Below are 16,040 nucleotides of genomic sequence, written 5' to 3' on the forward strand. Positions count from 1 at the left end.
GGGAGGGGTCCTTTCTGACAAATTGGGTTGTCCCAGCAAGCTGTTGTTACAATAATGCACTAGTTTACTCTGGCCCAAAGATCCGATTTGAAGTATTCAACCAGATTCAATGTCATTGCAAGAGAGGAGGTTGTTGATACCACTGGCTTCAATCTGGAAGAGTCCACTATGTATGATGGTAAAAGTCTCCATGATTCTGAAGACCAGTGATCTGGGTTCAAATACCAACTCTGCCATCTCCTGATTATCTGACACTGGGCAGATCCCCTCAACCTTTCGGCACCTGTTTCCTGAACTCTGAATGGGGCATAAGAATTGTACTTCTCTCATAGTGTTTTTAATGAGGATTCAGTGAAGAGTTTCTGGGAAGCACTTGTAATTGTGTCCTGGCATATACAAACACCCAATAAATGTTAAATTATTTCTTGACTTTCTCATTAAGTATTAACCAAACCAACCTACTTTCAATTTCTCTAATACAGTCTGCTCTTTCTTGCCTCAGGACTCTGAGAATACATTTTTCTTTCTATTGAGAATGTCCTTCTCTGTTCAGATAACTCGGGCTCCTTCTTTAACACTCAGCTGTAACAGCATCCAATCTCAGAAATCTTAACTGACCGATTACAAACCCCCTTATTAGCTCCCAAGGACCCTATGCACTCTTCTATAATAATCAGTATTGGCTGAACACTTCCTATGAGCAAGACATTGTGCTGAATGCTTTCTATAATTTCTTTGCTTTGGTTATCACAGTAACACTAAGAATCGTACCACTATTTTTTGGGATGAGAAAACTGAGGAAAAAACAGTAACTTACACAAGGTCACAACAGCTCTTAATAACGGAGCCCCATCTAGCTAACTCTCCATGGTCTTCACCACGCTGCTTTGCCATATGGTTTTGTCCATATAGGTTTACTTGTCTCTCCCTTCACGTTAGGCTCTAGGCTCTTGGAAAGTGGGAACAATGTCTTTTCTTTCTCGATCTACAGCACCGATTAATCAGCACAGCGTAAGTGCTCAATAATGCTCTGGTGAGTACGAGAGTGTGTAAATGGACAAATGAATGGAAAAGTGTGAGAACAAACACGTGGGTAAATCTGTATCTAGACAACTGTTAAAAGCAATCAACTGCCTTGGAGATAGAAATCGCTGGTAGACGGATGGAGGTGTGAAGGGAAAAGTGCCTGCTGGCTCAGATAGTAATGAAAGAGGATATGGAAGAATCTGGCACAGAAAAGACTGGCTAAGTTCAGCTTCACCCAGTCTCTTTACAGTCCCAAGTTCTACAGCGAACATTACACAAACATAACCCTGAAGAGAAGGAGGCAAAGAGGAAATACCAACAGGAGGCCTTTTGAAAATGGATCTCAACTCAGCCTTCCTGATTTGCCATAAGATCCTTTGCCACAGAACTTGCAACATGGGCTTTTCGGTATGCAGTTGCGGTGGTTCCCGTTCCCTAAATCCATATCGACATAATGCATCAAATCCCCTTCCCTCAATCTGTCCCCAGCGAGAATCTCCCTCAGCCTCATTCCTGCCACTCATTTTCTCAGAGGTTAACATTTAACAAATTACACTCCCAACCTCTTTCCAGGCCCATCATCTTTTTAAGTTCAACAAGAGTGAGCTTGCTGGCTAATTTTAAGTATCACATTTCTCCCTGAGCTCCTCTCAAACTGCTCTCTGGTTTCGGCTGCAGAATGTTAACAGGCCAGAAAGCACAGGGGAGACAAAGCACTTTATCAGTTTCATACCTAAAATAATAAGCAAGTTTAAAATAAACAATTGGGAGAGACTGAATGGCACGCTCTACTGTCAGCAAAGGCAGAAATGCCCCAGTCCAAAGGTTGACAAATAACGGAATGGTCTTCTGATTTCACGTAGGATCTCGTCTCCCTGAACTCCGTGTGTTTTTGCTGGTGTTTACAAATGAAGCTATATATTTTTCACTTGGTTTTCTTAAGAACAAGTTGACGAAATATTTTCTAGTTTCCTTAAGAACAATCCCAACCAAGGTGTGAGTAGCAGCAGCCCAAGCTCCCAGAGATACCTTCAGAGGGGGTCCCAGGCTTGACTCTAGGATGATGACAATTTCCAAAAGGCCAATTTAACAGCAATTGGATTTTTCCTGCCTGCCTGCACCATTAGCTGACAACTCACTTCTTCCATCACATCTGCAAACAGTTCTCCTAGACAGTTCTGACATTTCCCACTTAGAAAAGCCACTTTCAGGAAGTTATTAACCCGAACGGAATCTTCCTGGTCAAGCTCAGGGGTACAGAAATGCCTCAGATGGATAGGTTTGCAACCACTTGGTTCCCAGTAAGGGATAAGAAGGGCCAAATAGGACACATTACAAAAATCGACCAAAGATGTCAGTTACTTTGAGAGTATATACCTAGAAGTGCTTAGATGGTATAATCCTAATAAAACCCCCATTTTTTGAGTGCAATTCCGTGACAGCGAAGACAATGCCTATTTTTTGTTCACCACTGTGTACCAGCACAATACTTAGTTCACAGCAGACAAATATTTGCTGAATGGATAAATAAAGTAGTGTTAACTATGAGCCAGGCACCGTGTTCCAACCATTCCGTATGTTACCCCATTTATTGTAATACCCACCCCAAAGCTATAAAATGGGAATTAGATGAGAAAACTCAGGACCAGAAAAGTAAAGTAACTGCCCATGGTTACCAGTAAGAAACAAAATAGAACGGAAACCCAGCTCTGCCAAAGCCATGATCTTTACACTATGTCCCTCTGCAAAACACTGGTTCAGCCACTGACCTGGTGAGGTCCTTATATTGACAGTCTTATTGAAATTGTCTTTGAGTGCTTCCATCACGGACTTCATTTCTTCATCCACCTCTTCCAAGCTGATTATATCTTCAACCAAGGCAGCGTTAAGATTCACTCTGGTTTGGAATTGTCCTTTCCCTTTGGCTAGGAAGTCAACAATTAGTGAATAAAAGAACAGCAGCATAAACAGAGACAATAAACAATTAGTGAAGAAGTGTCACTAAGTGCAGAGAAAAATGCCAAGTGTTAAAAAATTGTACATTATCAATGCCCTAAAAAAAAAGAGCCTACACTGATTGCTCACTATATACCCAGCACTGTGCTAATCACTTTCTGAGATACTGGTGAAGGTACAAGCTTTATAATGAAACACCTCAGGTGAAAATCCTGGCTGTGATGCATACCAGTTTTATGACTTTGGGCAAGTTACTCTACTTTCCTGAGTATCAGGTTCCTTGCCTGTAAAATAGGGATAATACCTATTTTGCCAGGTTGCTATGATACAAGTTCAGTAATTCAAATACCTAAAAGAGCACTATCCATATAGAAGGCACTCCATAAACGAATTCCTTATTTTTCAGAAAAATAAACAGAAGATGAGGAAGGTAAAGTGACTTGCCTAATGCCACAAGGTCATGAAATAGTAAAGCCAAGATTTGGTCCCGGATCTGCCTAATTTTAAACCCATGAACTTCCCATTAGATTGACTCTGAAAAATCTAATTGGAAACACAGAAAATACATTAATTCATTTTAAAATGAATACTAAGACAGGATATGCCAAGTATCTGACAGCTGGGACAGATAAAACGAACAAGAGTAGTTAACAAATATTAAACACCACCAGTGGTAATAATAATGGCTTAGAGTTCAGAAAATCAACAGCAGTGGGGGCTGAATAAAATTCAATTTTATGCCTAAGCCACCATGGTGATTTTTCATACACGTTCTATACATATAGATCACTTCCATGAGTAGAACAAATATTCCTGTCTTTCTTCATGGAAGGTGAGTGAAGGGAAAAAAGAATAAAAATATTAAGTAATACAAGCCTATACTTGTTAACTACTCAACAAATATTTATTGAGATTCATTCATAACAAATTTTATTGAACATCTACAGTGAGCTAAATCCTGTGATATTTGTACAGCACATTATAATCTGCAATGCAATTTAAAGTACATTCTTCTATTAAAGAGTCAGAGCAGCTCCCGGAGGTAGGAAGAACAGAGATTATTATTGTCCCCCTTGTACAGGGAGATGAGATGAGAAATCTACAGCACAAATCATTTAAATGTTTCCCCCAAGTACCAACCAGCAAGCAGCAGCAGAGTGATTTTTTAAAAACATGTTACTTGCTTGTGTTACCACCATGCTTGAAGCCTTATTGCTCTTAACAGAATAATGGCTTAGAATTTTCAGAACTGATGAAAGATGAGAATCTTCAGAGTCAGAAATACAGGTTCCAAAGAGGATAATAAAATTCATACCTAGACATTCTGTGAGTGCAGAAAACCAAGGACAAAGAGATCCTGAAAACAGCCAAGATAAAAGACAAGTGATCCATAAAGGATCAAAATTCAGAATAACAGCATACTTTTAAAGAACAACAATAGGAGCTAGAAACAATGGAAACGGTATCTGCAACTTCAGATTTTTTTAAAACTAAGAATGCACGTTAAAAATTTTAAGTTAAGGGGTGCCTGGGTGGTTCAGTGGGTCAAAGCCTCTGCCTTTGGCTCAGGTCATGATCTCAGGGTCCTGGGATTGAACCCCACATTGGGCTCTCTGCTCAGCGGGGAGCCTGCTTCCTCCTCTCTCTCTGCCTGCCTCTCTAATTGTGATCTCTCTCTCTCTCTGTCAAATAAATAAATAAAATCTTAAAAAAAAGGTTTTTTAAGTTAAAAATTTTAAGTTATGCCTATCAATATTAGGAATGAATATGAATGAAACAGTATACAGCCATGAGAAAGATCTACAACTACACAGAAGAAAATGATTCTCACAAACATAATGTTGAGCAAAGACGCCAGAATACAGTGTGCAGTACAAAAGCCAGATACAAGAATATACGGTACAAGAGACAAAACTAATCCGTGCCATTAGAAGTCAGAATGATAGTTACCCGCCAGAAGTAGAAGGCAGGAATTTACAAAGGGAGCATAAAGGGGACTTTTGACATGCTAGAAATGTTCTGGTTCTTGATCTGGGTGCTGATTACACACAGGTGTTTTCAGTTTGTGAAAATTATCAAGCTGTTTCCTATGACAGCTACACTTTTCTATGGGTGCTTTTTAATTTCTATAAAAACTTAAAAGCAGAAATTAAGGGTAACTTTTAAAACAATAAGAAATAAGATGCACAACTTCTAACTCAGCAGAAATGAAAAAAGAGAAATAAAGAAATTTGATTAATTCGATAGAAAACAGGAAAAAAAAGAAATGAAGAAAACTATGATAAAGTACAAAATAAAATGAAAGATACACAAATACTCAGTAATCACAATAAATATAAACAAACCAAGAAGATCACTTAAAAGTTAGAGATTCTCAATAAGAACTCTTTTTTAAGTCTAGTCACATACAATACTTAAGCGGTTTTACAAAAACATGAGATTACAGAAAGTTTAATATTTAGGAATGGAAAAACTATAACCCTGTAAAATATTAAACCAAAGAAGGCTGGTAAATTATATTAACACCTAAAAATAGATTTTAAGACAAAATGCATTATTAGAAAAATGAAGACCATTTCATAATGACAGTAAAAACAATTCACCAGAAAGATACTACAATTCTGAGCTTAAATATACCCCCATAACATAGCCTCAAAATTAACGAATGAAAAGGAGAAACTGATGAATCTACAAGCATACAAGGACATCCAAAATACCTTTCTTCGTAACTGATAAATTGAGCAAATAGAAAAAAATAAATGGAAAATATGATGAACAAAATTAGCCAACTCAATCTAATTTATTATATATACAATCCTGTACCCAGCAATAAAAGAATGCACATTCTTCTTAAGCACACATAAACTCATACAAAAAGACCATGTTCTAGACCACAAAGCAAATCTCAATAAATATCAAAGAATCTCTATCATATAGGACACATTCTCTGATCACAGTGGAATTAAACTAACTCTCCAAAAAGCATATGTTTGAAAAATTTTAAACACTTCCAAATAACTCATGGACTACAGAAACACATAATGAAATTTTAAAATATTTAGAAAAAGACAATAAAAATAATATATACTTAAAACTTCTAGGAAGCACCTGAAGTTGTATTTAGATAGAAGTTTATAGCTGTAGATGCTTATAAGAAAAGAACAAAGGTTGAAAATTACTGGACTGTCCAGTTCAAAGGATAGAAAAAGAAGGACATGGAAGAAAATAAACAATAAAGGACAGAAATCAATAAAACTAAGAAAAGAAAGATCACCAAAATTAAAAGCTCTTCTTTATAAGGCTTATGAAACCAACAAACTTAAAAGGAAAGTAGACAAATCAATATTAAGAAAGAAAAGGAGGAGACAGTTATCAAAACATTAGAGATTTTAAAAATCTTAAGTGACTATTATGGACAACTTTATGCCAACAACTCTGAAAACTTAAAATAATGAAAAATTTCCTAAAAATATAGAATTTACTAAAACTAACTCAAGAAAAAAGAGAAAATCTAAGCAGCATCACAATCATTAAAGAAACTGAATCTTTGATTTAAAGTCTGTCTACAAAAAAATAAATAAATAAAAATAAAGTCTGTCTACAGGGAAGACCAGGTACAGATGATTTCACAGGCACATTCTACCAATCATGTAAAGAACCAATTAATCCTAACCTTATCAGACCATCCACTGAGAGAAACACAGAGACAGAGATGACATACTCCCCAACTCACATTATGAGACTAATATAGTCTTGATACCAAAATCGGACAAGGATAATGCCCATCAATATCAGAGAATTACATTAAGGCTAATTTCAATTAAAAGTATAGACTCAAAAACCCTAAATTAATATTAGCAAACCAAATCCAACTATGTACATATAGATTACGTATCAAGCAATGTACATACAGATTATGTATCAAAAGCAAGCAGACCTCATACCAAAAAAGCAAAAGTGGTTTAACATCAGAAAAAGCTACTGATATTAAGTCACTCCATTAACATATTAAAAAAATAAAAATAAATAGCTGATCAACTCAATAAATGCAGTAAAAGCATTTGATAAAAACTTAATACTCATTCATAAAAGATTCTTAAAAAGACAGGGACAGAAGATATTTGCTTATAAGAGAAACTACTGAAAAAATAAGCAAATGTAATTCTTTTATATATATAGTTTTTTTTATTAACATATAATGTATTATTAGCCCCAGGGGTACAGGTCTGTGAATCGCCAGGTTTACACACTTCACAGCACTCACCATAGCACATACCCTCCCCAATGTCCATAACCCAACCACCCTCTCCCTACCCCTCTCCCCCCGGCAACCCTCAGTTTGTTTTGTGAGATTAAGAGTCTCTTATGGAGCAAACGTAATTCTTGATGTTAACACATGAGAAGTGTTCTTGATAGAGTCAGAAATATAATAAGGATGCCTACCTACTATCATCAGTCATGTTTATTCAAATTATATTCAAGTTCTTAAGTCAATGCAGTTGTGGGGGAGGGAGAAAGGGAAGGAGAGAAAGAAAAGGTGTATGAATTAGAAAGGGAAAAACAAAGTTATCATTATTTACAGATATTATAATTACATAGAAAATCCAAAAGACTATAAAAACAATAGATCTAATAAAATATTTCAAAGGTAGGGAAATTTTTCTAAAACAGAAAAAAAAGGGGTGCCTGGGTGGCTCAGTGGGTTGAAGCCTCTGCCTTCAGCTCAGGTCGTGATCTCAGGATCCTGGGATTGAGCCCCACATTGGGCTCTCTGCTCTGCGGGAAAACTGTTTCTGCCTCTCTCTCTGCCTGCCTCTCTGCCTACTTGTGATCTCTAACTGTCAAATAAATGAATAGAATCAAAAAAAAAAAAAATTGTTAAAAAAACAAAATAGAATAGGAAAAAAAAAGCACTATCCCTAAAGGAAAAAAATGATAAATTGGACATTAAAATTGAAAACTTTTGTTCATTAAAAAACACCATTAAAAGAGTGAAAAGGCAAGCCTACCAGCAATACATATGCATGACAGAAGTCTTACCTTTAGAATATATTAAAACTCCTACAAATCCATTTTTTTAATGGGCAAAAGATGGGAAAGAGGATAAACAAAGAGCCAATAAACATAAAAGTGCTCACATCATTATCCATCAAGAAACTACAAATTAAAACCACAATGAGATATAACTGCACACTCATCAGAACGGCTAGAAATAAAAAGACTGACTATATTCCAAGCGTTCATGAGTATGTGGAGCAAAGAGAAAGCTACAACATTTTTGGTAGGAGTGTACACTGGCGTGACCATTTTGGAGAACTGTATGTATAGAAACAAATATATGCATCCTCGAAGACTCAGACTCCCCCCTCTTGCTATATGTATGCCAACAAAAAGGTATTCATACGGGCACCAAAATCCATGTACAGGCATGTTCACAGTAGCATTTATTTTAGCTGAAAGCTGGAAGCAACCCAAATGCCCATCAACTACAGAAAGCATACATAAGTTGTGATATAAGCATTCACTAGGATACCATAAAGAAAGAAAAATGCACAAACAATTACTACATGCAACAGCAGGGACAAATCTCAGATTGTTACCAAAGGAAGGCAGACACACAAGAAGTCATTCCGAGTTCAAAAAGGGTGAATCTAATCTACAGTGCTAAAGTCAATAAAATGTTACCCTTTTGAAGGGTAACAACCGAAAGGGACATGCAGGAAGCTTCCGGAGTACGAGTGATGTTCTATATCTTGATGTGGGTGATGGTTACAAGGCTGTGTTCACTTGATGAGAATTCTCTGAACTGTAACCACTTGCAAGTTAAGTATGTACTTTCCTGCATATATGTTATAACTTAAAAAATTACTTTAAAAATATACATACATGACCAAAATGATGATACCCCAGAAATACATCTGATAAAAGAAATATGTAAACTCTTTATGGAGAAAAACTCACAATATGATTATAAATTTCATACATAAGGGCAAAAGGCCAGAAAGAAGAAAATGAAAAAGTGTGTGCATATGGTGAAGGGAAAGATTTATACCACCAGATTCAAGATATTATGACAGTGATTCAAGAATTTAGAAAGGAATTTAGCGTAGGGAGAGAGAATTCAACAAAATTAGGCGCTCAGAAATAAAATACATAAAAGAAACCTGACATGCTACACAGGAGGAAAGAAAGGGCTAATCAATACAGATATTGACACAACTTACTACCCATTATAGAAGAGAAACTTAAAACTAGATTCCCAACCTCACAACATATTCAGCAATAAATTCCATATGGATTAAAAGCCCATGAAAAGTAAAAAAATCTTTAAAATATTTAGAACAAAACAGAGAACAGTTTTAGGACCTTGGATAGCTAAAGATTTATTAAATAAGACACAAAAGTACAAGTGATACAGAAAAGCACTAAAAAATACAACCATATAGAAACTTATGCTCAACAAAAGATATCATTAAGTAAAAAACAAAGCAGACAGCTATAACCCATACAATCGACAAAGGACTCTCTTTGCTAACAGAAAGAATCCAGTAAACCTAAAGAAAACGTCAAGCCACTGACTTTTTATTTAAAGAGGCAATCTAAAAAGATAAAAACTGAATATAGCCAATTAAACGTGAAAAGATGATGCTTACATGCTGTCGTTAATGCGTGGGATACTGTGTGCACCAGAAGCCCTCCCCCCCCCGGTTCCTAGTTCTGCCATGAACTACATGTGACCATGGACAAGCATCTTACAAAGGCATCTCGGCTTCCTCATTTGTAAATGGGGAGATCTGTGCTTCACCAGATTAACTACAAAAATTTCTTCACTGGATAATCTTAATTCTTTCACTGGATAAAGATTAACTTATTAAACATGAGAATTAAAAAAAAATTGGTGCAACATATAGATTAAAAGTTGTTGCCATTATCACTGTTAATAGAACGAAAATCTTCTAAGAATTAATGCTCTTTCAGCAACTTGTTCATTTTCCTACTACTAGAAAAGGGAAGGTCCATAAGAAATGATAAAGGAAAGCCAGTGGAAAAAATACTCAGCAGCGTATTTCCAGCCCCATCCTTGGGAACGGACGCCCTGACCCACCACTGCAAAAAGCAGGTGTGCCTGACAATTTTCTGTCACTCCATTCATTTAACATCTTTTGATCCATGCTACGTGTCAGGCCCTGTTAGGTACTAAACAAGATACAGACCCTATCCTCATAAAGTCTGGCACAGAAGACATATAACAAATAATAATTAATCTTACAATTAATTAATTTAAGGGCTGTGCTAAGGCCATCAGAGGTAAAATAACCGTGTGTATGAGTGCACGTAACAAGGGACCTGACCCAGTCTGAGAGGTCAGAGAGGGCTTCCATGAGGAAACGCCATTTAAGCTGAGACCTGCGGTATATCAAAGTCTCATTCTTGGATGACACAAACCATTAAGATCATCCATCTAAATCCACGGTTCTAATACCTCCTCACCCAACAAACTTCTGGTTTTAATTTTACTTCCAACACAGGTCTTGTTGTAAGGAGAAAACACGTTGATCTCTGCCACAAATAGTCCGATTCGCTTGGCACTTACATCTCTAATTCTAAAACTAAAAGAAGGAAATCAGACATTTTCTAAGCAATGGTAACACAGGAGGCGGCATGGTAATGACTGAACAGACCTTCCGTTCTACCACTGTCCCTGTCACTGTGATAATCTTTTAAGCTGATCCACTGAAACGAGACACCATCTCCCCATTCTTCCACAAGGGGAGAAATCCAGTATCTGACATCCTTTCCAGCCATGACAGTTCAAGGGCTAAACGTAAGAAAGCGGTGAGGAGGTCATATATCTCTACCTTTGGCTTTCTTGGTAGCAAAATGACGGACTGGTACAGCCGGGGGGGCCACGGATTGCCCACGGTCATTTTGTCTTCCACTCGCTGTCGTCAGTGTCCCTTCTGAAACAGGTCTGGTCCAGGCTGCAAGGGAGTTACAAAAGACAGGGTGGGCCAAGCGGAAGTACCTTAAACCCAAGGCCATGACTGAAGACGATCCTTGTGAACATTCACTAGAAAGAGTAAGACAAAAAAGAAATCTAAGTAAAACAGACGTGTTACAACTTCAGAAAGTAATCTGTACCAATTATCAAGCAACCCCTGCAAACTGAGCTATGTGCTAGGCAATTTACATATATTATCTCCTCCCAACAGCCATCCCAAGGAAATATGATGAGCCCCATATTACAGGATGAAGAGATTGAGGCTCACAGAGATTTAAGTAACGTGCCCACAGTCTGCAAGACTCCAAATCGCCAGACTCTTTCTACTGTACCAAATGCCTGTTAGAGTACAGAGGAAACAAATGTGCAACAGCCGAAATCTTTAATGATGCTAATTAAACCCTTACAAGAGAAAAGGCAAAAAATCTTGATAAAGTTATACTAAAAGACAGAGGGCAGAGCACTGAAAGAGGACTTTAAATAAAAAGAAATCATTTCAACAGGCATAAAATGACTGGAAAATTCACACAACAGCATTTAATTAAAATTTTCTTTGGTTCCTTATGCACTGATTACCAATTAGAATGCACTTTACTTTAATGTGAGTCTGAAGCACAGTTGAGGTTTGAGGTCTCCCATGTTACAGAATTGGAGCTCTGGAAAATGCCACCCTCCTCTGTGTTAACACAAGCTACACATTATACATCTAAGGTCTGACCATGAAAAGATGCTAGCATCTATCTAATGTACAGCTAGCATCTGCCAGGGACCTGGCTATATCACTCAGTTAAAACCAAGAACAGTTCCCATCAAATACCTGGGAGCTACTATCTTTGAAAATCCATCCTACACCTCATTAAAACACAACAACAACAAAGAAAATCCTATCCTAAATGTTGATGCTGTGGAACTAAATCAGAGCATGTGCTCTGTAGCCAGAAAGACCTGGAATCCAATCCCAGCTCCATCACTGACTAAATGCCCCGACTCTGCACCTCGATTTCCTCAACTGTAAAGTAGGGATAATTATAGTTATTTCTTTTTTTTTTTAAAGACTTTATTTATTTATTTGACAGATAGAGAGAGATCACAAGTAGAGAGGCAGGCAGAGAGAGAGGGGGAAGCAGGCTTCCCTGCTGAGCAGAGAGCCCGATGTAGGGCTCAATCCCAGGACCCTGGGACCATGACCCAAGCTGAAGGCAGAGGCTTTAACCCACTGAGCCACCCAGGTGTCCAATTAAAGTTATTTCTTAGGGTGGAGAAGAATAAATGAGTTTATGCAGGTAAAATAATCGGCACAGTGGGGCGCCTGGATGGCTCAGTCTTTAAGTGGCTGCCTTTGGCTTGGGTCATGGTCCCAGGGTCCTGGCTTCAAGCCCCACACTGGGGACCCTGCTCAGCGGGAAGCCTGCTTCTCCCACTCCCCCTGCTTGTGTGCCCTCTCTTCCTGTGTCCCTCTGTCAAAATAAATAAAATCTTTTAAAAAAATAATTGGCACAGTGCTCAGCAGACAGCAGGAGCCCCAAAAAGGCTATCTGTTGATAACTGTCACCGTTCCTTTCAAAAAGACTTTCACACAAGGGTCAGACACAATAAAGAAATCTTGCATGTCCTTATACAAGATAGTCTAGTCAGTCAGATCTGGATGTACATTTCAACTTTGGGTAGTTCACTCCACCTATTCTGGCCACCACTTTCCTCATCTGCAAAATGAGAAAAATAATCCTGATCTTAGAATGAAATAGTAAGTGTATGGAAAACAGCTAGCACAGTGCCAGGAATACGGTACCTGCTTAATGAATGCTAGCTATCATTATCAGTATTTCTTAAAAGAAAAGCAAATGAGCAGAGCAAAGGCAAATAATTTCTCCTGATGGATTTTTTTTCTCCTGATGGAATTTTTAATAGCAAGGGATGCTAGAGATCAGTGATTAGCATATGAAATTAATAAAAACAAGTCTGGATTAAAAAATAAATAAGTATCTTTTCCTCTCCTTTCATTATTATCAATAGCTGCTATTAACTGAAGTCAGGCCCAGGCTGCTTGCTTTACCTGTACATATTTCACTTAATCCCAATAATGCCACAAAGAAAGTGTAATGATCTCCATTTTATAGATGTAGAAACTGAGGTTCAAAGAGACTGTCCCTGTCCAAGGGCATGGAACTAATAGCTCTGCCCTATTTCGGCAAAACTGTTCACAAAATTTGGCTCTGAGTGAGGTTTCTATATCTAGATTTTTCTAATATAGCCAATGCCTAACCCACACTTATATCCAAATATGGCTGTATAATAATGTGTTTTTTTTTATTTTTTATTTTTTTTAAATCTACAGGGTCTCAATTTGGCTGCTCCATTTAAGACAGGTTTCCTGGTGTTCCTGTTGCAGGTCATAATACCAATCCACAAAGCAACAGGAAATCAAAATGGGTTAGAAATAAACAACCTTTGACAGAAAATGCAGCACCCAAAAGCAGACCCAGTACATGTGAACCGGAAGACAACTCTATAAATAAACCACATTGCTGAAATGTTTTAGGCGTAGATTTTAATTGCACAGAAGTCAGGAAATTTCAAAGTGGAAGTTCAATAAAGGCAGTCCCTTGGGCCCTTTACCTTAAGGACATGCATATTAACAGTTCGGCACAGAAGAATTAAAGTCAAGGAAAGGAACTGTCACAGGAGCCGCATCCAACAAAATTAACCCATACTCAGAAAAAAAATCTGTCAGGAAGTACCTGGGCTTTGGACACAGTGTTGAACTGGAATCCAGCACTTATTAACTCTGTGACTTTGGGTAGATCACTTTGCCTCTCTGAGCTAGTTTGCACCCCACTTTTACCATGCTGATATTAATGAGCCTTTAAAGAGAAAATTATAACAATAATAACAAAACAACTGCCAACACTTACAGACTTAAAGTATGTGCCAGCAACAATCCTAAGTGCTATACTGCATACATTAACTCATTTGAACCTCATGATATCACTATGAAATAAGTACTGTCAGTATATCCATTCTACGGATGAAGAAATAAAGACACAGATAAATAATTTGCCCAGGATTAGATTTCAGGCAATCTAGCTTAAATCTGTGCTCTTAACCACTATACTATACTATTAACGTACATGAAACACTCAGAGCAACTACTAACATTATTATTGAAACTGTTGAAGTAATTTTTAAAACGAGTTGAAGCACATACTGTTTTTCCAAAGTTAGGGTGCTCAAAATGACTTTCTCTGTTTTCCATAGGTATATTTTAATTTTAAAAAGAACTAGATGAGGGATACAAAGCCCACTGTCCATTGTCCCAGCAATCTCTCCAAATTTGGCTGTATATTAGCTTACAATATACACATTTTTAATATTCTCACATTTCTCACATGTATTATCTGATAACTATTTGTGATTACCACCCACATTTTACACATAAGCACACTGATTTTTCATTTCCTGGAATGTTCCTTCTGCTTCAAGGTCTTCAAACATACTGCTAAAGTCGAATCTGCTTGGAATGATCTTCCCCCACCTCTTTAATGGACTACTCCCACTTTTCTTTCAGATTTCAGCTTAAGCATCGCTTTCTCAGAGGATGTCTTCTCTGGCCATCTCCTCCAACCCAACTAGATCAAATGTCCTGAAGCCCATTTTTGTTAACACCCTACACTTCTTCATAGCACTTAAACAAAATTAGCTAATATTTGCGTAGTTGTCTGATCATTGCCTAATTCCCTCCACAAGACTATAACCATCACAAGGACTGATCTATGGTTGTCTTGTTCACTGCCATACCTCCAGGATCTAGCACAGTCCCTAAACAAAGAAGAAACTGAATACGAGTGATGAATACATGAATGAAAATCTAGAAAGAGTAAGTCCTTGCCCAAGGTCACAATTATGGTTCAAGATTTGGAATCTAAGCCTCGGACTGAAGGCCCTGGGATCTGCTTCCCCATGGTGCTTCGATGATCTCTTGGTTTGCCAAATTTTCCACATATAGAAGGGTATGTTCTCCAAATTCAGGGCCATGTAAAGGTGTTTATAGCAACTGACTATATAGTATCTGGCTATTCATAGTATCACAACTGTAGTATAGAATCATGTCCCTAACATAGCCAAAAGAGGATAAGACACTTTAACAGGTAGAGAAAGAGCTTTTGCCTAAGAGCTAGAAGGTATGGATCCCAATATTTCTATTTCCTCTCTCCTGCCAACCATCTTCTATAGATTCATAACCACCTGTACTCAAAGAGCATTTGTGCCAGCTCTACGACCAACATATGACTTCTGTCAAATCATTTCTCAGACCTAGGCTGTGTTTCCCCTACTGTAAAAAGAAAGGTCAGACCAGATTCTGAGTGCAATGGAGTGTAGTGAATGGAAAGCGGCACCAAAGTTAGAGAAGACCTGGAAAAGAGTCTTGGTTCTAGCACTTCCTCGATATGTAACCTGCATTAGGTCGAACTCTCTGGACCTCAAATTCATCTGTAAAAATGTCGATGACAATACTATTGGTCAGGGTTACCAGGACGATAGAATGAGATAAGGACTGCAGAAACATGTTGTAACTAGAGAACGGATAGTGAAATGACAACTGCTCGCCGAGGGAAGGCACAGAGTATTGGTTAAAAGTTGAGGCTTTGTAATTTAAGCTCCGTCACTTACTAGCCTCATGTCCTTGGTAGTTATTTCCCTGAGCTTCCATTTCTTCATCATGGGGCGGGGGAGGGGGTGGAATAATACCTACTCCCCTGGGAAGATTAAATGTTCCTGCCAAATAGTGGGCTAGTACGTAGTGGCTACTATTGAGTGAGCTCCCTCCCCCTCCGCCATCCTCGAAGTCCCTAGCTGATGGGCCAAGCCCCGCCCCCACCCCATGAACCTCTCTGGGAAGCGACAGGTCCCGCCCCCAACCTTAAAGGTCAAGCCGGACTCGAATGCAACCGATCGGGGGACAGCGATCAGACTCCCTAAGGTCCCCAGAAATCTTTTGAGTATAAGTCTCTGGCACCCGGACCCAGCGCGCGCCTCGAGGCTGTGCAGATGCCACTCA

At 38.1% G+C, this 16,040-nt stretch overlaps 1 protein-coding gene across 5 annotated transcripts in view; it reads right to left on the reverse strand.

The window, feature by feature from the left end:
• MRRF (mitochondrial ribosome recycling factor) overlaps positions 1-16,040 on the reverse strand; it is a 54,918-nt gene that overhangs the window by 38,683 nt on the left and 195 nt on the right. For 2 of the 5 annotated variants that reach the window (XM_046022664.1, XM_046022663.1), the window contains exons 2-3: positions 10,842-11,053; positions 2,796-2,951 (exon numbers count right to left, since the gene is read on the reverse strand). In XM_046022664.1, the coding sequence (XP_045878620.1) occupies positions 2,796-2,951; positions 10,842-11,053 (368 nt within the window). Of the gene's footprint in view, positions 1-2,795; positions 2,952-10,841; positions 11,054-15,652; positions 15,797-16,040 lie in introns of those variants that run through there. The other 3 variants (XM_046022666.1, XM_046022665.1, XM_046022667.1) reach the window with 3 other exon arrangements.

The sequence above is a fragment of the Meles meles genome, chromosome 11 (assembly GCF_922984935.1).
Source record: "Meles meles chromosome 11, mMelMel3.1 paternal haplotype, whole genome shotgun sequence".
Taxonomy (NCBI): Eukaryota; Metazoa; Chordata; class Mammalia; order Carnivora; family Mustelidae; genus Meles; species Meles meles.